Below are 24499 nucleotides of genomic sequence, written 5' to 3' on the forward strand. Positions count from 1 at the left end.
TGCTGTCTCCCGGACCATCTTTTTCTTTCTTTTAGTTTTTGTTACGTGTCGGCACCCTAGACCTCCTGGCACGTAACAGCGGACCATACGTTATACTCATTTACAATCATTTCTATCCCAAAAGGTGTCTGTTCTTTGTTTATTTGAGGGAAACAGAGGAGGAAAAATAGCGCACAAGGCAAGAGAAACTGTTTTACCTTTTATGTTCTGTTATTTTTTGTATATTTGATACGTATTTGGTATTAATTTATTCTTGCACTCATTGGACTGAAAACTAGCTAACGCTAGAGTAGCTGCTGATTATACAGACCATTTGCGGATAAATAACGTCAGCGCAATACCTTGTTTAGAAAAAGCACTCGTAGAGCACAGACCTCCGCCAAGACAGATCTGCCCCCCCCATCACCACCAACAGTTAATCAGTTGTTTCTGGTGCCAGTATCAACATTTCCTGAAAATTTCATGAAAATCAGTTCTTAATTTTTTGAGTTATCTTGCAAACAAACAAACAAACAAACAAACAAACAAAACAAACAAACAAACAAACACACAAACTCACAAAGCAAAGTGATCACAATACCTCCTGGCAGAGGTAATAAGCAATTTGCATAAACACCACGTCCATGGGGGGGCACCATTGTTGTTTCATGGGTTACGTGACGTCAAAGCTCAGAACTGGGAGAACATGGATCTAGTACGAGTTCACAGGTGGGAAGTCACAGGTTTGACTGACATTCCAGTGCATTTTCACCAGTAGAAGGTTGGAAAAACATGAGTTACAGGTGGACTGGATATGATGATGGTTTTACTGGTGAATCAATGTTGTAGAAGATGACTGTGTTTCCACGGTAACTACGGAGCCTCTGAACATCCAAATGGGTCATATCTGATGACCACGAAAAGATGAAGAACTGTATTTTACACCAATTATTTCACCATATTTCTTCAATTTTGTCCAGTTTGTGGCTTATTTTGTTGATTTATTGTTCATTTTTATTTGTTTTATTCATTACTTTGGCTGTTTTTGTTCATTTTGTTGCTTATTTTAATTAAAATATATATATATTTTTTTTTTACTTTATTTTACTTAGTTTGTTACTTATTTTTTTTTCACAATGTTATTATTTTGTATGTTTTGTTTCTTTATTTTTGTTCATTTTATCCACTGTCATTGATCCAACTCCATGGGTTTTACTGGTGAGTCAATGTTGTAGAAGATGACGGTGTTTCCATGGTAACTACAGAGCCTCTGAACGTCTAAATGGGTCATATCTGATGACCATGAAAAGATGAAGAACTGTATTTTACACCAATTATTTCCATGTATTGATGGAATTAGCAGATCAACAGGTATTAAACAGTTTAAATCAGTAGATGGTTTTAGTTGAAGATGGATGTTTGGGTCTTTATGGGTTAATATTTGCATAATATTAGTGGGCAGAAACATGCATAAATTTACACTTGCTTTTGCCAATTTTCTGGAAATTCAAAAACATTTCCAACACATGGTTGGAAAATTTGCATAATGTGACCTGTTAACGTGTCAGTTTGTCCTTAAACCTTTCATTTATCATCTAACACTCGCCCACACTTTGTATTTAGTGCTAACTGACAACAAAATATGCCATCACACTAGGATGGATATTAAGGTTAGCGTTACACTTCACTTCTTTCACATCAGAATCTTATCTTTGTCACTGTAAATATTATGTAAGGGATAGTGCTGATATTAGCCTGGACTGCTGCGGTAAAATACAGCCTATTATAGCTGTTATGACTGTTTAGCACTGTTGGATATTGATGTAACTGATATTATGCAGTTACCACAGCCTGGATGAAGATTGTTTTGAGTTTGTACTGTGGTTCAGATGCGCCGCTTGTTGTCGTAGCCAAAAAAAAAAAAAAATATTGGAGTACAGTTACTATGTTTTGTGGTGGTGGATCCTCCATGTCTCTGCTCACAGTGTCTTGAGGAGTACTGACGGGTTCCTCCCATGAGCACCCTGTGGTTTTGGAAAATTAATGGGTATTTAATTTAAGTCATTTAATTTTAATTCATTAGTTTTTTTTAATGTCATTCTGAATTTGAAGTGTATGGTGATATTCAGTATTACAGGTATTATCTCCTGTTGCACAACAAAGTCCAGGAGCTGTCCAGAGGGGAGGTGCTGAAACACTTTGTGTCTGGAAAGGGTGAGAAGAGGTCTTCTACAACAGTGTTTCCCAACCAGTGTGCTGTGAGAAGTCATCAGGTGTGCAGTAGAAGATTATCCCATCTCATAGATACATACAACTGTACACACCAATGATCCACCACTACAACAGTCTACCGTTTCCCTTTGCAAAATAAAGGTGAAAGTGAACCGGCCCTGATGCGGTGCGTTCTGTTGATAAAGCCCCCCTCACTAGTGATGGTCGGATTAGTGAGTTACCCGCGAACCCCATGTATACTCAGTGCCAATGAAAATGCAACACTTGAAGATTCTTATATATATTTTTTTAAATCGATGAGTATTTCTATTCCATAAGCTCTTTGGAATTAATCATAAGCCATTTCTATACAGTAAAAATAAAAAATCACATCCAAATTTGTTGACAAAAAATAAGGATAAAGAAAGAAACTCAAGGACCCCCAAAACCAAAAGTCACAAAGCGGTCCCGGAGGTGCTGCAGCTCAATGTAGCGGTCCTGCTGTGGCGTGGTCACATGTGCTCGTCCAGGGCGAAGTCTGTCTGCAGTTGAGCCAGTTTCTTCATGCCTCTGTTGCATCCTGACTATGGTGGATACATTGCATCCAAAACGGCGCGCCACCTGCCGAGCAGAGATTCTGACCTCCAGGAGCCCCATAGCATGGCATCTGTGGTCACGTGTCAGTCTAGGCATCGCTGAGTTATTGCAAATGATTTTGGTGCTTTTCAGCTTGCCTTTATACAGGGTGGGGAAGCAAAATTTACAATGAACATTTAGTTGTTTTTTCTCAGCAGGCACTATGTCAATTGTTTTGAAACCAAACATATACTGATGTCATAATCATACCTAACACTATTATCCATACCTTTTCAGAAACTTTTGCCCATATGAGTAATCAGGAAAGCAAACGTCAAAGAGTGTGTGATTTGCTGAATGCACTCGTCACACCAAAGGAGATTTCAAAAATAGTTGGAGTGTCCATAAAGACTGTTTAGAATGGAAAGAAGAGAATGACTATGAGCAAAACTATTACGAGAAAGTCTGGAAGATACTATTAAAGAAGAATGGGAGAAGTTGTCACCTGAATATTTGAGGAACACTTGCGCAAGTTTCAGGAAGCGTGTGAAGGCAGTTATTAAGAAAGAAGGAGGACACATACAGGGTGGGGAAGCAAAATGTACAATATTTTGAGGCAGGGATTGAAAGACAGTGTATGACCAATTAGTTTATTGAAAGTCATGAGAATTTATTTGCCACAAGAAAATGTACATAATAGAAAATGTTTTTATTCTATGTGTCCTCCTCCTTTCTCAATAACTGCCTTCACAGACTTCCTGAAACTTGCTCAAGTGTTCCTCAAATATTGGGGTGACAACTTCTCCCATTCTTTAATAGTATCTTCCAGACTTTCTGGTAATAGTTTTGCTCATAGTCATTCTCTTCTTTCCATTATAAACAGTCTTTATGGACACTCCAACTATTTTTGAAATCTCCTTTGGTGTGACGAGTGCATTCAGCAAATCACAGAAGAAATATCCTTAACTTTTTGTTTTTAGTGTATATTCAGCATCAGCTGCTCCTAGTCATTTTGTTTTATCATTATTTATCATGATTCTGTTGGGTTTCTGTAAATTGGCTTAGTCTGGTTTTGACCAACTCTATATATAAAGTGTCATGAGGTAACTTTTTTGTTGTGATCTGGCGCTATATAAATAAAATTTGATTGACTGAGTGATTTGATTGGTTTTCCCCTGTAAGTTGCTTTGCCAAATGCATAAACATAAACATTAAACTTGTCTTCTGTGTTTTCATACTGTGATATTCTGTATTATCTCAGGTTCAAAACACGACATCTTTGCATTAAATGAACCTGGTACATTTAACTGTTATCAATTTGGGTCACAGCTTGTCATTGAGGGGTGACAGTGGGTCCTAAAGCTGGACCAGTTCAAACTGCTGGTCTAGAACACGTTAAATACGTCTACATACGTCAATATCAGTGGCGGCTGCTCGTCTTTCAGACAGGGGAAGCTCATTGTCGGCTTACATAAAATAAATAAATAAATAAATAAATAAATAAATAAATAAAACTGTCAAGCTATTTAAACATAAATTCGGCCCTCCGTTCCTTTTTAAGAAAATGCTCAGTGACCTTATCGTACCAAGTAGGCGTCTTTTCCAGGGACTGGACCAGTGTCCTCTCTGCTTAGATTGCCTTGGCCCAGTGTGTTGTGGGTGGAAGACTTCAGCCTTTTTAAACAGACGCTCCTTTCACTCCGACCTAGCCGACTGTATGATTGATTTAACTATCTATAAAACGATATTAAACTTGAACAAGAAATGATTAAATTATGAAACTGAAACAAGAAAACGCTGAAATTATGTTAAATTGAAACAAGGAAGTCCAATGAGTGTGTTTTATTTACAGTGCAAGAAATAAACGAGTAATTTCGTAGTGGTTTGTCTGATTTCACAGCAGAATGTGCGACGGTATTAAACTGAACTGTGTCAGTGAAGGAGGGGATCTGAAACTCGCTGTCAATCAAACAGGATTCAGCCTTTCGACTGATCCTCCAATCAGCATGTGAGATTCTGGCGTCCAGCCCGGCCAAGCTCCGCCCACAGCTCCATTCACCCCCAGAGACTCCCGGCGTCCGGGGGCGGAACAGCATCGTGGCATTTATTCAATTACCGTCCAGTTTTGACGCAATGAAAAAAACTGTTCCACTCAGTCCCATTGAAGCCCACAGACGCCCGCAGTCTACGGACAAATGCACTGAGCAGAGATGGAGGAGAAAACACAGACACGGGAATGGAGGAGAAGTGAACAACATCGCGTCCGTTGATTTGTGATAAAGCTGATTCTGAACGAACTCATCTTGGAGATGAACGTGTTCTAACGCATTTGTAGTCAATAAAATGTCAACACAGCCGTACAAATTTAACCATTTAATTTTCATAATTTTAGGGGAAGCCGGGCTTTCCTTACAGTCTGTGAGAAATCGTCACTGGTCAATATGCATTGAAGGTAAGTTTAATATAAGTTACACATCGATTCAAAGCGCTTTACTCATAGGTCTGAAATACGTTTTGGATTCACTAGACATTATCTTGACTTTCTTCTCGATTTGATTACCACTGTAATCCCATAAAACTAATGTACCTGTACATTTCTGTCTTTCCGTCCCCTCATCTCGTCATCTGTCCACTAGTGTGTAAAACATGCTATATGTTCTTTAAATTGCGTACATGTAGGAACAGATCCTCCTCATCTGTACACGTGTGCGAAACTCTCAAATATTCAACACCGTTGGGACACACGGAGAAGGACAGGATCCCACGGAGGGAATCGACAAACCACAAAACAAATGGAGCAGACCACCTCCTCCACATATTCCATCCATTTATTCATCTGACCAACAATCCACGCATCTTGTGCTGCTGAAAAATTTACCAGCGCTAAAGGAAACGGTGTAGCAAAAACAGACACACCAGAAATAAGGAGGGGAAAAAAACAAAACAAAACAAAACTAGACATGATTGGGGAGGAAGGCAAGAGTGATGGATGGAGTGAAAGATGGGAGGAAACATTGAGGGCAGAAGCTGCAGTGTAGCACCCCCTGGAGGCTTAAAGGGAAGCTGGAGATCAAGAAATCTGTCAGGGAATGGAGAGAGTCAGAGTCGATACAGTCAGATTTCCAGCAGAAAAAAAAATGCTTCTGAGAGGGGGGGTAAAAAAAACCCCAAACAGACGGAATAAGTACACGGTTATGAAAGAGTAAGAGTTCATCTTTAAACACTGGGTTGAAGAAAGTAATTAGGTAATGGAGAAAAATATACAGTTTAAACAAATGCTTTTAAACGGAAAGAAAGGAAAGAACGAGAGAAAGAAACCCAAACAGAGAGAATATGAAAAGTAGTGTATGAAGTCTGGGAGTAAAGTCGGAGAGAGAGACAGATCCAGAAGGACCACACTGATCAGGGCCACAGCATTTCTTATTTACACACCCACACACACACACACACACACACACACACACATACAGACACACATACAGACACACACCAAAACATCTCTTATTTACCAGCTTACGTCTGCACTATTTATGGGGCACTGGGGAGAGGCACAGAAGAGAGGAAGAGAGGAGAGGGGCTTAAATATGCATAGGGGCTGGTTCTTCTGGGACGGACGAGGGTGGGGGAGGGAGGGGGTGAGGGGTGGATGGTGGTGGTGGTGGTGGGGGGGGGGCACAGAGCTGGAGGAGGGAGCGGGACAGGAAGACACGAAGAGAAAACTGTGGTAAAAGATAGTGATCGAGAACACGACGGAGGGGAAAGTAACGAAGTTAGTGATGGAGGAAGGGGTGGGTGATGCAGCGATGTGTCCGAGCCGTGATGACCCATGGGTATGTGTGTGAGAGAGAGAGAGAGAGAGAGAAAGAGGGGGAGTGAGTGAGTCGGACATCATATGGTCCCTCTGAGGGGCTGAAAGAGGCCAAAGCCTTTTCTATCTGGCCAACCAGCCTTCTTCATCCATCCGCACCTCATTAAAACACACACACACAAATTACCCCATTCCACTTTCCTCTGGCAGCAGATGCACGCGGGCGAGCACGCACGCACGCACGCACGCACGCACGCCCCGATAACAGCTAGCGGTGGCATTAACCTCCGTGGTTGTAGCTCTCCATCTCCCCCAGTCAGCCTTTCTGTCTAGCCCACTTAGAGAGCCCTCCCATGGGGCCGTGGAGCTGTGGCAGGTCAGGCTCGGGCTGCGAGTTTTCACATACTTACACACACATACACACACACACACTTGGGCCTGAACCAAAAAGCAACAAGATGGATATAGCCACAGTACAGCAGCCAAAGAGGAAGAAGTACAAAGAGCTGTGGGAGAAAGAAGTTGAACTGAGCTCAACTTAGCTGGAATGAAAACAACTGAATTCTACTTATCTGACCTGAGCAAACGGATGTGTGAGAAGAAAAGAGCGGTGCAGTCCAGGCCGGTTAAGTTATACGAACTTTTAGCACAAAACGAAACGCTATCGATGCAAAAGAGAAAGTGTGTCAGAAACAAACAAAAAAAAATCTGTGTCGATTGAGTCAGTTTTAAACATTGCACACTGGAAAAAAAATCTAAATCTGACCAAGTGTATTTCTCTCATTTCTGGTCCAAATATCTCATCACACTCATACTTACACTATTGTCAATTTTCAATCATAAACACAATATAGCACTCCAAACAAACAAACAAACAAACAAAAAAACATTCTAACCCCCCTCCTCCCACCCTGAATAAGATCTACGGTGAATAAATAAAATATTGACAATAATATCAGTATTGAGCAAACACACATTTTAGTGAACATTAATATGCGTACAGACACACATACGCTGCAAAATCTAAATCTGACCAAGCGTTTTTTTCTCATTTCTAGTCCAAATATCTCATCCCACTTAAAATAAGACAGAATCACCTAAAGAGGAAGTTTACTGTGAGATATAAGAACTGATTTTTTGACAATAGATCTGGAAAATCTTTTTTCAAGAAATCTTACCAAGATCATTTCACTTGTTCCATTGGCAGAATTTTTTTTTTTTTTTTTTTTTGCTTAATTCAAAAAAATTTTTTTTTGTTTAATTCAAACAAAAAAATCTGCCAATGGAAAAAAATGAAAATTGTCTTGGTATTTTCCAGATCTATTGTCTAAAAATCAGTTCTTATATCTCACTGAAAAGTTCCTCTTTAGGTGATTCTGTCTTACTTTAAGTGTGATGAGATATTTGGACTAGAAATGAGAAAAAAATACTTGGTAAGATTTGGATTTTTTGCAGTGTAGTGTTTGCAGATGAATAAATAATTCATTTGTTGGCTCATTATAAGTTGTAAACGTAATTAGATATTATATTAGATATTAGATACGAATACGGCAAGTTAGGGATGACAAACAGAAAACATTATCAAGTTGTCAGACAGATTTTTGAGGGTTTAAGTCAATTTATTGATTCATTTAGTTTATTAGAGCTTTATTTATTTATAATGTTATTTATTATTCTGACTTTGCTGTTCCGTTCAATAGTAACTGAGTTTGCTAAAGGCAAAAAAATAATGCATTTTCCAGCTTTTTCCTCTTTGTAACCCTCATTATTCTCTCAAAAATACAATCAGTCTACCTCCAGGTGAAACTATTTATTATTTAAATTTATTACAAACCCAGATAGTGGCATTTTAGAGCAGATTTATGCGACTAGTATCATCAAACTATTTATTAAAAACCAAGAGGAAGTACATAATTTAACCACACTGAACATTTCCTTCCCTGACGATGGCGTGACCTGGTCAGAGGACGAGAAGGGAGTCATTTGGGAGGAAGTGTGTATGGGAGAGGGGTTGTTTGTGTGTTTGTGTGTGCGTGTGCAGGTGGGCAAGATAGTGTGAGGTGTGAGTGTTGTCTGTGTGTGGACATTAACCGACAGGGTCCAGCAGTCACCCTGCTGTTAAATGGACTGGCCAGCCATATGCCCACCACTTCCAGCCCTACATCACTGCCACTTTGTGACTGTGTGTGTTTGTGTGTGTGTGTGTTTGTGTGTGTTTGTGTGGGGTAACCTGCTTTCATTCAATCAAATAATCACCGCTACGACTCTGATGTGGTATTTCTGTCATGTCCTGACCTTCTTTGTCTGCATCTGCATTAGATATCATCATCATATCGACTAAGGATAAGTTTAGAAAAGCCACAAAGAAAAAAGATGAATAAATATAGACTATGTAGACAAAAGTATGTGGACACGTTGAATTCAGGTGTTTCTTTTCTGACAGGGGTCTGGGATACAAAAGAATAACGATTATATAACGAATAAACTTACAGAACAAACACTTCTTTTAAAGTTAATCGTCAGTAATTTTATCTCGTTTTAGTATTTTTTTTTTTTTTTTTTACAGTATTAGACTTTAAATTAACAGCTTAATCTCATAAATAGAAAAGAAATATTTGTGACATTACGATACATTGGCAAATGTATTTTAACTGTATTTTTCTGTGAAAAAAAAATTCTTTAAAAAAAAAATGGAAATTTTATGGTTATTCACAGTTAGTTTTTTCATGTTATTTTACATTTGGCATGTAAAATCACAGTCTGTTTTTGTCATTTCATTGATATTTTCCTGTATCTTAAAAATACAGGAAAAATCTGCAAAATAAACAGTGAAAATTATGTTAAATTACAGACTTTTTTTTTTTTTTTTTTTTTTTTACAGTGAATGGACAAAAGTATGTGGGCATGATTTTTTTTTGGGGGGGGGGGGGGGGGGGTATGTATATGTTGGGTTTTTTTGTTTGTTTAGTTTAGTGTTTTTTCTTCCCTTCTCTAGATTTGACTTTCATTCTTTTTTTTCCTTTCCTACTTGGAAATTAGCTGGTACAGTAACGAACATTATTAAATGAGCTTTGTTATTAAGGACTGTTCATGATCGTATGTGATCAATGTTTGACCTTGATGATCAATAAAATTAGTTTTGAAAAACAAAAAAACATTCGGACACATTGAATTCAGGTGTTTCTTTTCTAACAGGTCTGGGATACAAAACAACAACGACTAATGTCAGAATAGAGTTTTATATTATGGGATAAATATCATTGCATTGGTTAGTTTGAGTTAAATTATCTTAGTTTACTTTGTTTCTCTCCCTATTGTTTAGTTTTTTGTTGTTTTTTTACATGCATGACTATGATTTTAAATGTTCTTCCTCTAAATTTCTAGAATATTTTTCCTGCTCTGAATGTAAATAATAATCTTCGTCTCCATCTAACCATCTACTTTCATCACATCTCACTGAGGAAGAAAAATCTCCCATTAAACTTTAAGGAAATATTGATGTTTTTATCTCAGATCCTCACAAACAGGACATCTTATAGCTGTAGACATGATGTGTCCCAATATTTAGGTCCATATAGTTTATAAACATCAATATTTCCTTAAAGTTTAATGGGAGATTTTTCTTCTTAAGTCACATCTGATGAGAAATATTTTGAGAAATTTAAAGGTAGAAAATTTAAAAACCTGTTATGGATTAAAAAAAAAAAAATCAATGTTGAGAAAAATTAAGTAAAAACCATAACAATTTAAACCAAACAAACCAATGCAATAATATTTATTTATTATTTTTTTAAGTTTATTTGATAGGGACAATGCTAGAAAGAAAGAGAGAAAAGTAAAGAAAAGAAGAACGTTTAAGGTCGCATAAAATGACTGCTACAATCACAAATGTTAATAAAAAATATAAAGAGGAATACAGCATTTGGTAAATATTTACATCAAGGTTACATAAAATTATAGTAAATTCCAAAAAGTTAAAAATGCTTGCATCTCTGATTTGGCTTTAGGCAGCCTTTGACGCGTTAAAAAAAAAGTTTTTATATGTGTTCCACAGTTGAGAACCTTTTATTGAGAACGTTATCATGTGCGATTTTAGAATTACCACTGTCTGCTCCTCTGGTGTTTCTGTCATCATTTTGTCTCATGAAAAATTTGCCTAAAATCTCTGGTGCTAAGTTTTGTAAACATTTAAAAACCAGTTTCAGCTTTTATAAAATTATCAAAACTGACAGATGATACTGCTTCAGTATCATCAGCATTATCCCAAAATAAACCTATATTATAACCCTATCGTTTGTTAGAAAAAGAAACACCTGAATTCAACGTGTCCATATACTTTTGTCCACATAGGACATTTCTGTACATTCAACACTGAAACGTTACAGAACACACAGTTTGTTCTCCTGCTCGACCATGACGATGGCCGTAGTACTTGACAAACTCTTAAAAACAGTGTTTCTTTTTCCTTTAGTGTTACATTTTTAATATTTCCATCTGTGTGCTGGAGTCGCTGTTGTAAAATACTTTCAGCGTTTTGCTAATAAGACATGTAGATCCGTTTGTCATGGCTTTAAGGGTTGCACCTGTCACGGATACAAGTGTAAATTAATTATTGTTAAAATCTCCCCTCGGTACATTTTCCAGCTCCGATTAATTGCAGGCTTTTACACCACTTTCCGCAACAACTTCATGGTATTTTACGACCACCTGCAGGGTAGAACGCTTCAATGAAACACAGACTGAGACCTGAGCTGCAGTTTGAGTCGGATGTGCAAACGGTACAAGAGAAAGAAAGAAGAAGAAGAAGAAGAAGGAGGAGGAGGAGGAATAGAAGAGGACATCAACACAGACCAGGCCACAGCTGGCTCAGGACCCACTCTGGGGTGACTTATATCCATTCCACTCTCCCATACACACACACAAATACGTCTGGACCATAATGACATGAAGTGTGCCAGAAGCCTACTCAGACCTCATGAGGAGAGATGGAGAGAGAGGAACAGAGGAGTGGAAAGAAGTGGGTGGAGGGAGAATAGAAGGAGGAGTGGCAAAAACAGGGATTTGGGTGAAATGGAAGTGGTTTGGTGGGGGGGGGGGGGTAAAAGGAGAAGGTTACATGGGTGAAAGCTAGGGATGGGAATCGAGAACCAGTTCTTTTTGAGAACCAGATCCCAGTAGCTCGATTCCTTAGAATCATTTGCCTGCCTGCTTAACGATTCTGCTAATCGATTCCACTTGAGTTGCGCATGCGTGATGACGTCACGCATACGCTGCATTGTTTTGGTCAGAACGTAGACAACATGGTGTTGAGGCAGAAACGGTCCAAACAGACCACACCAGGTCCAAACAGACCACACCAGGTCCAAACAGACCACACCAGGTCCAAACAGACCACACCAGGTCCACTGGAACACTGTCAAAGCTTCCGTTTCTTCTAAAGGGTGGAATCCTTCCAACATGTTCAAACATTTGTCCACAGCATGTGATTCATTTACAGTAAGGTCACGTATTTGATTCTCTACTTAGCGGCGCTTGTGAATCTAACAGCAGAGTGAACACCAGGCCGTCATCTGGGTCCAGTTCTGGTTCCGATGTGGGCAACAAACGTCGTACCCCCTCAAATACAAGTTTCCAAAGGTAGGGGAAAGGAAATGAGGTGCACAACAACGGAAGACGAGCAGAGTCAAACCGGTTCCACGTAGTAGAAAGGCGGCAATAGAGGAATTAGTAAAGCATCTTTAGTTTCACTTTCACTGTAGCCCCCCCTCCCCCGAACTGGGCCTGGCACCATCTGTTCTTATTATTAAGACAGTTAATGCAAACCCACCCGTTTGTACTCTTTTATTCCCTCACCCAATGAGAATCGATAAGAAAATCAGATTGATTAGCAAAACTGATAATGGAATCGGAATCGTTAAATTCTTACTGATTCCCTTATGGAAGCTGAGGAAGGCAGTAGAACAGTGGTGTCAAACTCATTTTAGTTCAGTTCCGCATTCAGCCCAATATGATCTCAAGTGGGCCAAACCAGTAAAATAATAACAGTGAAAAAAGTAAAATTAAATTCTGATAATGTTTACATCGACAAAAATCTGAATAACATGAACAACTGGAAACGTCTGAAGAAAAACAACTGGAGTTTTAACAATATTCTGCCTCAGATTATCAGTTTATCATTTACACATGTGCATTAAAACTTATATTACAGTTACAAACACACAAAACATTTCATAACAGGCAGAACATTGGTAAAATTGCATTTACTTAAGACGTTTCAGGTTATTCATATTTTTTGTAAAATAACAGTTTTTTAACATAAACATTTTCATGTAATTGTACTTTTTTTACACTAAAACAAGGAGAAAATTTGCTGTTTACATTATTTATAGGTTTAATATGATAGTATTTTACTGGTCTGACTCAAGGTTATTGTTAATCGTCAACAAAAACTAACAAAATGACAAAAACTACAATTGAAAAAACATTTTCGTTAACTGAAATCAATAAAAGCTATAATTAAAAGAAAAAACGATAACTACCTGAAACTGTATTGTGTGCTTATAAAACTCACTAAAACGGATAAAAATTATGGATAAAATTCCTTTCGTTTTTGTCTTTGTCAACGTTGGATTGATATGAAACCGATTTATTTCACTTGAGCAGTTTTAACTGGTGGCACCATATGATATTTAATGGTCCGTCACTTCTCGTCACTTGTGGTTTCCAGTCGTCTTCTGGTCCCCACTCTACCTGGAAACATGGAGACTGAAGTTGGGAGAAAGCAGCAGAGTCCTGTCTGGGATTTATTTGAATATGTCATAGAAGAAGAGAAAAGATACGAAAAAACTAAAACTAAACTAAAACTAAGCATTTAGAGAAAAATTTAAACTAATAAAAACTAGCAAACCTGCTCTAAAAACAAATTAAAACTAACTGAATAAGAGAAAAAAATTCAAAACTAAATAAAACTAATCTATAATGAAAAATCCAAAACTATTACAACCTTGGTCTGACCTACTTGATATCTAATTGGTCTGTATGTGGAATCTGAATTAAAATGATTCTGACATCCTCGATTGTTAACATCTTCAGTGTCATTTTTGTATTTCATAAATCCATCCTACGGGCCAGATTGGATCCTTTGGTGGGCCGGATTTGGCCCCCGGGCCGCATGTTTAACACCTGTGAGGTAGAAGATGAGATGAAGAGAGAAAACGGTGCATGGGGAGGTCTGGTCAGGAGCCAGAGAACGAGCTTATCCTGGTTGGGTTCAGTGAGTCACCTTGGGAAGAGTCCAGGTACTGCAGGGTGAGGCAGCGTATTCCGATTTACCGTATGCGAGACAGGAAATGCACGGACAAACACGGCGGCCGGGTCAAGGTCAGAGAAGCGGCGGAAGCGGTACAATGAGGCGACCTACCTGTAGTTCAGTCTGAAAGAAGAACTTCTGCGGACACTGGGAACAGTCGTAGATCTTGTCTTCCTGGCCGTGCACAGCGAAAATGTGCTGTTGGAGCTTGTTGGCCTGCACAAACACTGGGAAAGAGACGGAACCATCAGAAAAGATACCACAGATATGTGATAAACGGTTCAGTCACAATGAACAGAACAGAACTACTAGTGTAAGTACTGTTCTAAAAGTGAGGGTCTACAATACTTGTGCTTTGTTCAGTCCATGCTATGGATGATCGTTTTCTGCAGCTTTAAAGCAGTGATATTTAGCTTTTTTTTAAATGGAATTCTTCATTTTCCAACAGTTCCTGTGGCCTATACACACTGTAAACGCTCTGCTTGGGTCTCATACACCCTGGACTAATAAATATTAACTGACTGATTGATTATTATTATCTGACATGAAGGCGTCACTGTGCAAACAAATTCCAAAACAAAATTACAACTAGAAAAGCATTCGGAGAGCGCAGACCTCCGCCAAGCAAGGCAGATCAGTGCACCCCCCCCACCCCCCGATCACCACCAAAATTTAGTCATTTGTTCCTTGTGCCAGTATCAACATTTCCTGAAATTTTCATCCAAATCCGTCCATAACTTTTTGAGTTATCTTGCACACGGACAGACAGACAAACCAACGCCGGCAAAAACATAACCTCCTTGGCGGAGGTAATTATATATCATACACTATATGGACAAAAGTATTGGGACATGTTGAATTCAGGTGTTCATGAAGTTTATATGTCAAATCCTCATGAACAGGATCATATTACAGCTGTATACATGATGTGTCCCAATATTTATGTCCATATAGTTTAGAAACATCAATATTTCCTTAGTGGTATTTTGCTTTTTTTAAATGGAATTCTTCCCTTTCCAACATTTCCCTGTGGTCTCCATAAACTGTAAATGCTCTGCGTGGGTCTGATACGCCCTGCACTAATAAATATTAATTGATTGATTGATATTATCTGACATTAAAGCTTCACAGTGCAAAGAAATTCCCAAAACAAAATTACAATTATATATCATACACTATATGGACAAAAGTATTGGGACACATTGAATTCAGGTGTTCATGAAGTTTATATGTCAAATCCTCATGAACAGGATCATATTACAGCTGTAGACATGATGTGTCCCAATATTTATGTCCATATAGTTTAGAAACATCAACTACTTCCTTAAAGGAGTAGTATTTTTCTTTTTTTAAATGGAATTCTTCCTTTTCCCACATTTCCCTGTGGTCTCCATAAACTGTAAATGCTCTGCTTGGGTCTGAATTCTTCATTCATTCAACTCCACAGGTCCATCTTCAACCCGATTTCTGAGGAATGACACCAGAAAGGTGGTTTGGAGCGCTGGCCCTTTAAAGGGTCCAATCCAGGCTATGGGATGAATTTGTGAAATGCAAATATTACACTGAAGATATTAACATTATCAGTGGTGGTAAATGTATTTTTAGTTCAGGGGCCACACACAGACCAGTTAAATACTATCATAAGAGAACTCCAAATTATTCTCTTTAAGTATAAAAAAGTTAAATTACATGAAAATGTTTACACTTAGAAACTATCCTTTCACAAAAAAATATGAACAACATGAAATGTCTTAAGAGAATAAGTGCAATTGTACCAATATTCTGTCTGTTATTAAATGTTTTGTGTATTTGTAGATCCACTGTGATCTGGAAGCTGTAATGAACATGTGTAAATGATGAATGGAGGCATAATATTGTTAAAATTGCACTTATATTTCTTAAAACATTTCAAGTTGTTTTTGTTATTCACATTTTTTGTGAAACTTTGTAAACATTATTATAACGTACCCTGAAGAAGGCGCATGCCGACACGTGTTGGCGTGATTTTAACTCCAGCCCTAATGAATTCATCTACAGGCCCACATGAAATGAAGGCTTTTTACAATTTCTAATTTTTCCAACCAAGTAAGTACCTGGAGTTTTGTCTTCTTCCTATTGTTCATACCTTCTCCATGAGCACCTCTGGTTTGTTCAACACCAGCAGCTCCCTGTGAAATCATTTTTTTCTTTTTATGGATTATTCTAATGTAATTGTACATTTTTTTTCCCCACTGTTATTATTTTTGTGGCCCCGCCCACTTCAGGTCACATTGTTCTGAACGTGGAACCAGAACTAAAGTGAGTTTGACACCCCCCCCCCCCCCCCCCCCCCCCCGGTACAAACACATGACAGACTGACAGAGACGAAGAGCGTCAACGAGATGGAAAGAAAAGACAGAAAGAAAGAAAGAGAGAAAACAGGAAGAGCTATCCTCAGCAGACCTTGTGATATTTATCAATAAATTATCTCTCCTTTTTTTAACTTCCGCTCCAGTGTTGTCTCATACACTTTTTTTTTTCTTTCTTTCTTTCTCTCCCCTTTGTTTCAGTAAACTTTTGGTTTTCACTGTGAGTGTGTATGTGTTGAATTATTAAGCCTCCCCATAGGAGTGGTGCCCATCTTATTAATTCATAAGCCACCAAGGAATAGAGTTAAAGTTTAAAGCGGTGCTGTGTACCTGGGGGGGTGGGGGGGGTGGATGGGGGAGAGGGGGGGGTGGAGGCACACAACACTATTCAGCAACTGAGGGAGGGAAACAAAGTGATGGGGTGACAGTGGGAGAGGGAGTAAGCTTATGGGGATAGAGAGGCAGAGACGGAATGAGGGAGGAAGGGAGGAAGGGAGGAAGGTTATTATTGTTAACAAAAAACTAACAAAATGACAAAAACTAGAATTGTAAAAATATTTTCGTTAACTGAAATGAACAAAAATTGCGCTTAATCACTTCAGATATTTCAGGTTGTTCATATTTGTTGACGCTAAAACTTTGGAGTTGTCATCATTTATAAGTTATTATGATAATATTTAACTGTTTTAACCCACTTGAGATCACATTGGGCTGAATGTGGCTAAACTAAACTTAAATTATTTTAACATCCTTAACTCATAAAGACCTTATGTTACTTTTGTGGCAGATCCCAAATTTTTCTTCCCTATATCAAGGTTATTATCGTTAACGAAAACTAACGAAATGATGAAAACTAGAATTGTAAAAACATTTTCGTTAACTGAAATAAACAAAAATTGCGCTTATTCGCTTAAGATATTTCAGGTTGTTCATATTTGTTGACATTATTCATATTTGTTGTGAAACTTTTATGTATTTCAACTTTTTTTTACAGTAAAACAAAAATAAAAATTTGGAGTTGTCATTATTTATAGGTTATTACTTTAATATTTTACTGTTTTAACCCACTTGAGATCAAATTGGGCTGAATGTGGCTAAACTAAACTAAAATTATTTTAATATCCTTAACCCATAAAGACCCTGTGTTACTTTTGTGGCAGATCCCAAATTTTATTTTTTTTTCCCTGTATCATGGTTATTACCATTCATGAAAACTAACGAAATGACGAAAACTAGAATTGTAAAAACATTTTCGTTAACTGAAATAAACAAAAATTGCGCTTATTCACTTCAGATATTTCAGGTTGTTCATATTTGTTGACATTATTCGTATTTGTTGTGAAATTTTTATGTATTTCAACTTTTTGTTTTACACTAAAACAAAATAAAAAATTTGGAGTTGTCACTATTTATAGGTTATTATGATAACATTTTACTGTTTTAACCCACTTGAGATCAAATTGGGCTGAATGTGGCTAAACTAAACTAAAATTATTTTAACATCCTTAACCCATAAAGACCGTGTGTTACTTTTGTGGCAGATCCAAAAATTTTTTTCCCCTATATCAAGGTTATTATCGTTCACGAAAACTAACGAAATGACAAAAACTAGAATTGTAAAAACATTTTCATTAACTGAAATAAATAAAAACTATACTTCAAAGAAAAAAAACGATAACTGAAACTGTATCATGTCCTTACAAAACTAACTAAAACAGATAAAAATTCTGGATAAAATTCCCTTCGTTTTCGTCTTTGTCAACGTCGGATTGATACGAAATTGATTTATTTCCCTCAAGCAATTTTAGCTGCTGGCACCATATGATATTTAATGGTCCATCACTTCTCGTCACTTGTGGTTTAGAGTCGTCTTTTCGTCTCCACTCTACCTGGAAACATGGAGACTAAAGTTGGGAGAAAGCAGCAGAGTCCTGTCTGGGATTTATTTGAATACGACGGAGAAGAAATAAAAGATATAAAAAAACCTAAAAATAAACTAAAACTAAAACTAAGCATTTAGAAAATAACAAAAACTAATAAAAACTAGCAAACCTGCTCTAAAAACTAGAGCTGCAACCGATTAATCGACTCAAAGTGATCCAACAAAATCATCCAACCACAATTTTCCTGAATCAAAGCTTTGTTTCCTTCATTTCTCTGCTGTTAAACATTGGTTCCACTGTTGTGTTTCACACGGACGCTTATTGTGACGCACAAAGAAGCTTCAATTCAGGAAAACTGCAATAGGATTCAGGACTTTTTGCATTGACTTCAAGCACCCAGTCGATTAATTGGCTGCAGCTCTACTAAAAACTAGTGCTGGGCAGTGATTAAAATTTTTAATTGTGATTAATGGCGTGGATTTCTGCGATTAATCACGATTAATTGCATAGTTGCGGGGGCGGGGGGGTGCCGGCATCAACAGCGTGTATTTCCTTTCAGTGATATTTCAGACTGGAAGTACTCTGGTGATAAAAATAATTGAAAGTCAGTGCTTCCAAACACCTGTGTCCTTCTCAACCCCACCATCTGTCCATGGAAAAGACCACTACTTTTACATGTTTATGTCCCCACCAGTGTATTTACAGTTGTGAGTGATTGACAGGAGTCTTAAGCCCACTAATGAGTACTAATACTAATAAGCCCAATAATATGTGATGTTCAGTTGTTCAAAGCAAGCAAAAGGGGCCCTCTAGTGGTCAGAATAAGTTGCACTAATGTATGTTTTGTCCTTGTGGTGTTTCCGTAGTCAGTTCAGACATAAGAATGAACTAACAGACATGTTCCTTTCACTCTGTTTGTATGGCCCCAAAAACGTTTGCCTGTGAGTATTTTATGTTCAGTTGTTGTAAGAATGAATAGTATAAAATATCTCTGATGTGAACATTTGTTGCTGGATAAAAAGACGTGGTAAATCTTAAATTAAGCTGTAAATGCTAATCGTTAGCGTGTCTATGGATTTTCTCATTCAAGTTAGCATTGAGATAAACTGACTGCTAATACAACATTCACATCATAAATAAGTAAATATTAGTTCAGAGGCTGGCATATTATACCTAAACACAACCAAAGAATTTACATAAACTTAGCATGAGCCTGCATAAAGAATTTGCAATCCATCTCCGACTGCTAGCATAAATGAATTAGCTTAAACATGTTAATAACACATTGTAATAAACACATCCAAAATAACGTCATAAACATGTTTCTAACGGCATTGCATGTGAAATTATTTAGCAAACAACAGAATGATTGATACATACAGGCGTTGAACTGCAGGAGTTACACACAGTTTGATTCAGCATTACTTGTAAAGTTCGCTCTTTTCTCCTCTCAGCCGGCACGTACACACAGCACTGGTATGTGGACCGTCAAAATAAAAGCATGAGTTTCAAAATAAGAGTCTGTGTGTGTATAAATCAACTAAGACTTGCTTGAAAGGCAGAACAATAATAAAACTGCGTTTAACGTGAGATAAAAAAAAATTGTCGGCGTTATTTAATGAATTAACGCGGTACTAACGCGTTAACTTGCCCAGCCCTACAAAAAACGGATTAAAATTAACTGAAGTAGAGAAAAAAAAGGTCAAAACTAAATAAAACTAAACTTTAATGAAAAATCTAAAAGTATTATAACCTTGGAAAGGAGGAAAGAGGAAGGAGAACCCACGACTGCGTGCGTTCAAAAAGCTGGGAATGAAACTGGAAACGCTGCAGGCCTAATTTGGTCATCCAGCATTTGGATTCAGCTCTCTGGTGAGTCGCAGAGGTAAAAGGTAAGCTAGTTCATATCGGTGGGATAAGTGTACACGTGCTGGACTTTTGTTGGTACTTCTTCAGCAGTGGCGTCGGCGTCCTGCTGCAGTATTACTCCCTACGTTAGAAACACTACAACAATGAATATGGTTAATGTTAGTGTACAAAACCCAAAAACTCCAGAGCCATTAGAGCACATTGACTCAGTGCATCACAGTGGGGGCGTCCCACAGAGAGCCGTATCTGAGCCCAAACAAGTGTTAAAGGCCGGTGATGGAGAAGATTTGGGTAAAAGTCTGGCCTCCAGCAGCTTTATGAACATCTTTTTTTTTTTTTGGCCAAAATAAGCTCACCATTCATTATCAGCTATGAGCAGTTTGGTGTTCTAGAGGATGCACATCATTATTTTTTTGTGGGTTTAATGTTTTCGCCCAAGCCTGCCCGCCATGGGTAAACACTTTCAGCGGAAGATTTAAAGGAAGGTGGGGGACTAACGAAGAGCAAATACTCACTTAGGCTACGTTCAGACTCAGGCAAATGTGGCTCAAATCTGATATCCGATCTGTTAGAAGGGTCATATTTGTCTAAACCCACTTTTATTAGTCTGTGGTTCATTTATTTGTGCATTTGGACCCTAACAGTAATCACATTTCTTAAGATAAGGTAAGGTAAGATAAGATAAGATAAGATAAGATAAGATAAGATAAGATAAGATAAGATATACCTTTATTAGTCCCACAAGGGGTAAGGTAAGCTACAGTAAGATAAGATAAGATAGGATAAGATAAGATTAGGCAAGGTGAAGTGAGGTAAGAAAAGATAAGATAAAGTAAGGTAAGATAAGATTAAGTAAGGTAAGATAAGATAAAGTAAGATAAAGTAAGGTAAGATAAGATAAGATTAGGTAAGGTGAGATAAAGTAAGATAAGATAAGATAACATAAAGTAAGATAAAGTAAGGTAAGACAAGATTAAGTAAGGTAAGATAAGGTAAGGTAAGGTATGATATGATAAGATAAGATAAGATAAGATAAGATAAGATAAGATAAGATAAGATAAGATATGCCTTTATTAGTCCCACAAGGGGTAAGGTAAGCTATGGTAAGATAAGATAAGATAAGATTAGGCAAGGTGAAGTGAGGTAAGATAAGATAAGATAAAGTAAGGTAAGATAAGATTAAGTAAGGTAAGATAAGATAAAGTAAGATAAGGTAAGGTAAGATAAGATAAGGTAAGGTAAAATAAGATTAAGTAAGGTCAGATAAGATAAAGTAAGATAAGGTAAGGTAAGATAAGATAAGATTAGGTAAGGTAAGATAAGATAAGATAAGATAAAGTAGCATAAGATAAGATAAGATAAGATAAAGTAAGGTAAGATAAGATACGATAAGATAAAGTAAGGTAAGATAAGATTAAGTAAGGTCAGATAAGATAAAGTAAGATAAGGTAAGGTAAGATAAGATAAGATTAGGTAAGGTAAGATAAGATAAAGTAGCATAAGATAAGATAAGATAAAGTAAGGTAAGATAAGATACGATAAGATAAAGTAAGGTAAGATAAGATTAAGTAAGGTCAGATAAGATAAAGTAAGATTAGGTAAGGTAAGATAAGATAAAGTAAGAAAAGATAAGCCTTTATTAGTCCGAAAAGGGGAAATTTCAGGTTTACAGCAACAAAGTAGAAGCACACAAGAGCAAAGAAGTGCAAAATCAAAATAAACACAACCAAGAACGTACATACACTATTTACAGCTGTGCACATGCTGATCCTGTCACAGGTTTACTGTATTGTTTATTGCATGATTATTGCACAGAATTTTTGGAGCAGTTCTTATTGTGGAGTCTGACCGCTGCAGGAAGGAAAGACCTTAAGCGGATATGAAAACGTTAGATCGGATTATTAGAATTACTTGATTACTCCCACTTGTCTGACTTTTATGGTCATGTAAACAGGCTCAATTAGAACCAAACCAGCATCTGTTATTTCCTCTCAAAGGGCTCATATTTGTCTAAACCCACTTTTCTGAGTCTGTGGTTCATTTCTTTGTGTATTTGAACAACATAAAACCATTTACAGTTTATGTAGACCACAGGGAAATGTTGGGAAATGAAGAATTCTATTTAAAAAAAGCAAAATATCACTCTTTTAAAGACAGTTTGAACAGCACAAATCCGATTTTTTTTCAAATCCGACCCAGGCCACTTTCATATGTGGTCCTAAATCCGATTTGTATCTGATATTTTGGAATGCGACTTCAGTCTGAATGTTTTCACCCACGTCTGTCCGGCATGGGTAAACACTTTCAGCTGAATGTTTACAGAGGTGTGTGTGTGTGTGTGTGTGTGTGGGGGGGGGGGCTAACGAAGTGAAAACTCTCACTTAGGCTACATTCAGACTGCAGCCAAATTTGGCCCTAATCCGACTTTTATGTGACCTGTATCTGATCTGTTAAAGACAGTTTGAACAGCACACTGGAAAAAATCTAACTCTTACCAAGTGTATTTTTCTCATTTTTAGTCCAAATATCTCATCACACTTAAAATAAGACAGAATCCCCTTAAGAGTAACTTTTCAGTGAGATATAAGAACTGATTTATAGACAATAGATCTGGAAAATCATATTTTGAAGAAATCTTACCAAGATAATTTTCATTTGTTCCATTGGCAGATTTTTTTTTTTTTTTTTTTTGCTTGAATTAACCCTTTCATGCGTGAATTATGAGAACCTTAATCAAGGTTTTTTTTTGCTGAGTGTTTTATTCCTCTTTAGGCATGAAAAAAACCAAAAGAACAATGTGATTGATTTTTTTTTTTTTTTAAATCAACCTGTTTTTCATGGAGTTACAAAAATGTCCACTCAGCTACACCATGAATTTTATTCTTGAAGCAAAGAAACATGTATTTAAAACCCAATATCATAAAGTGATATGACAACAGTGAAATGAAACCATGTTTAATGCAGCTAATCTGATGTTTTCTCACATTTTAACATATTCTAATACTAGTTATTACTCACTTCATGGAGATAATATGCAAAAAATAAATATGAACAATTGATTTCCACTCAAGAACCAATCAAGAACAGCAAAGTTACAATAATGGTATGAATTGCAGTTTATGAGATGATGCATAAGTGTCCACTGTGTTGGTTGATATGGAACTAAAACAACAAAACCCATGAATATACAAGAGAACAGCTGTAGAGTAACTGTCCACTGGAGTGACCACTGTGCATGAAAGGGTTAAGCAAAAAAAAAAATCTTGAATTAAGCAAAAAAATCTGCCAATGGAACAAATGAAAATTATCTTGGTAAGATTTCTTCAAAATATGATTTTCCAGAACTATTGTCTAAAAATCAGTTCTTATATCTCACTGAAAAGTTACTGTTTAGGTGACTGTCTTATTTTAAGTGGGATGAGATAATTGGACTAGAAATGAGAAAAATACAATTGGTAACATTTTGATTTTTGTAGTGTATGTGTGTCTGTACGCATATTATAATGTGAACTGAAATGTGTGTATGCTCAATATGTAACGCACATACTGATATTATTATCAATATGTTATTCACCGTAGGTCTTATTGAGAGTGTGGGGGGGCGTTAGTTTTGCTTAATTACCTCCGCCAGGAGGGATTGTGATCACTTTGCTTTGTGTGTTTGCGTGCATGTTTGTGTGTTTCTTTGTTAGTAAGATAACTTAAAAAGTTATGGACGGATTTTTATGACATTTTCAAGAAATGTTGATACTGGCACAAGGAAGAAATGGTAAAATTTTGGTGGTGATGGGGGGGGGGGGATCTGTCTTAGTGGAGGTCTGCGCTCTCACTTTTCTTGTTCAAGATTTTTTTGCTTAATTGAAGCAAAAAAAATATGCCATTATCTATCTATCTATCTATCTATCTATCTATCTATCTATCTATCTATCTATCTATCTATCTATCTATCTATCTATCTATCTATCTATCTATCTATATACAGATATATATATATACACACACACATATAAATATATATGTATATATGTATATATATGTATATGTGTGTGTGTGTATATATATATATATATATATATATATATATATATATATATATATATAGAGAGAGAGAGAGAGAGAGAGAGAGAGAGAGAGAGAGAGAGAGCCTGTTCTGTCAATACTGTTTCTCTTTTTTAGAGTTATTATTTGTGCTGCTTTTGGAACCTCAATTTCCTGAGGGATCTGCCCAAAGGATCAATAAAGTTCCATCTAATCTAATGTAATCTAACCTAACCTAATCTAATGTAATCTAATCTAATCTAAAAGATGAAACATGACAACAGTAACGGTAGACTTTTACATTGAATACTTTTCAGAGCCCATATTTAATAATAAAGTTAAGTGTTTTTCTTTTGGTTTCTACCTGTGTCCAATAAGTAAATGTGTACATTTGCTGCTTCTGAATATTTATTTTAGAATACTCCAGCAAACATTCACAACAGAAAGCTGAAGTCGAAATGAAATATTAGTAAAATGA

At 36.9% G+C, this 24499-nt stretch overlaps 1 protein-coding gene across 2 annotated transcripts in view; it reads right to left on the bottom strand.

The window, feature by feature from the left end:
• The window catches only part of znf423 (zinc finger protein 423), a 442387-nt gene that overhangs the window by 25349 nt on the left and 392539 nt on the right, over positions 1 to 24499 (bottom strand). For both annotated transcript variants that reach the window (XM_030136142.1, XM_030136141.1), the window contains one exon: positions 13995 to 14110. In XM_030136142.1, coding sequence (XP_029992002.1) covers positions 13995 to 14110 — 116 coding nt within the window. The remainder of the gene's footprint in view (positions 1 to 13994; positions 14111 to 24499) is intronic.

Source organism: Sphaeramia orbicularis, chromosome 6, assembly GCF_902148855.1.
Source record: "Sphaeramia orbicularis chromosome 6, fSphaOr1.1, whole genome shotgun sequence".
Taxonomy (NCBI): Eukaryota; Metazoa; Chordata; class Actinopteri; order Kurtiformes; family Apogonidae; genus Sphaeramia; species Sphaeramia orbicularis.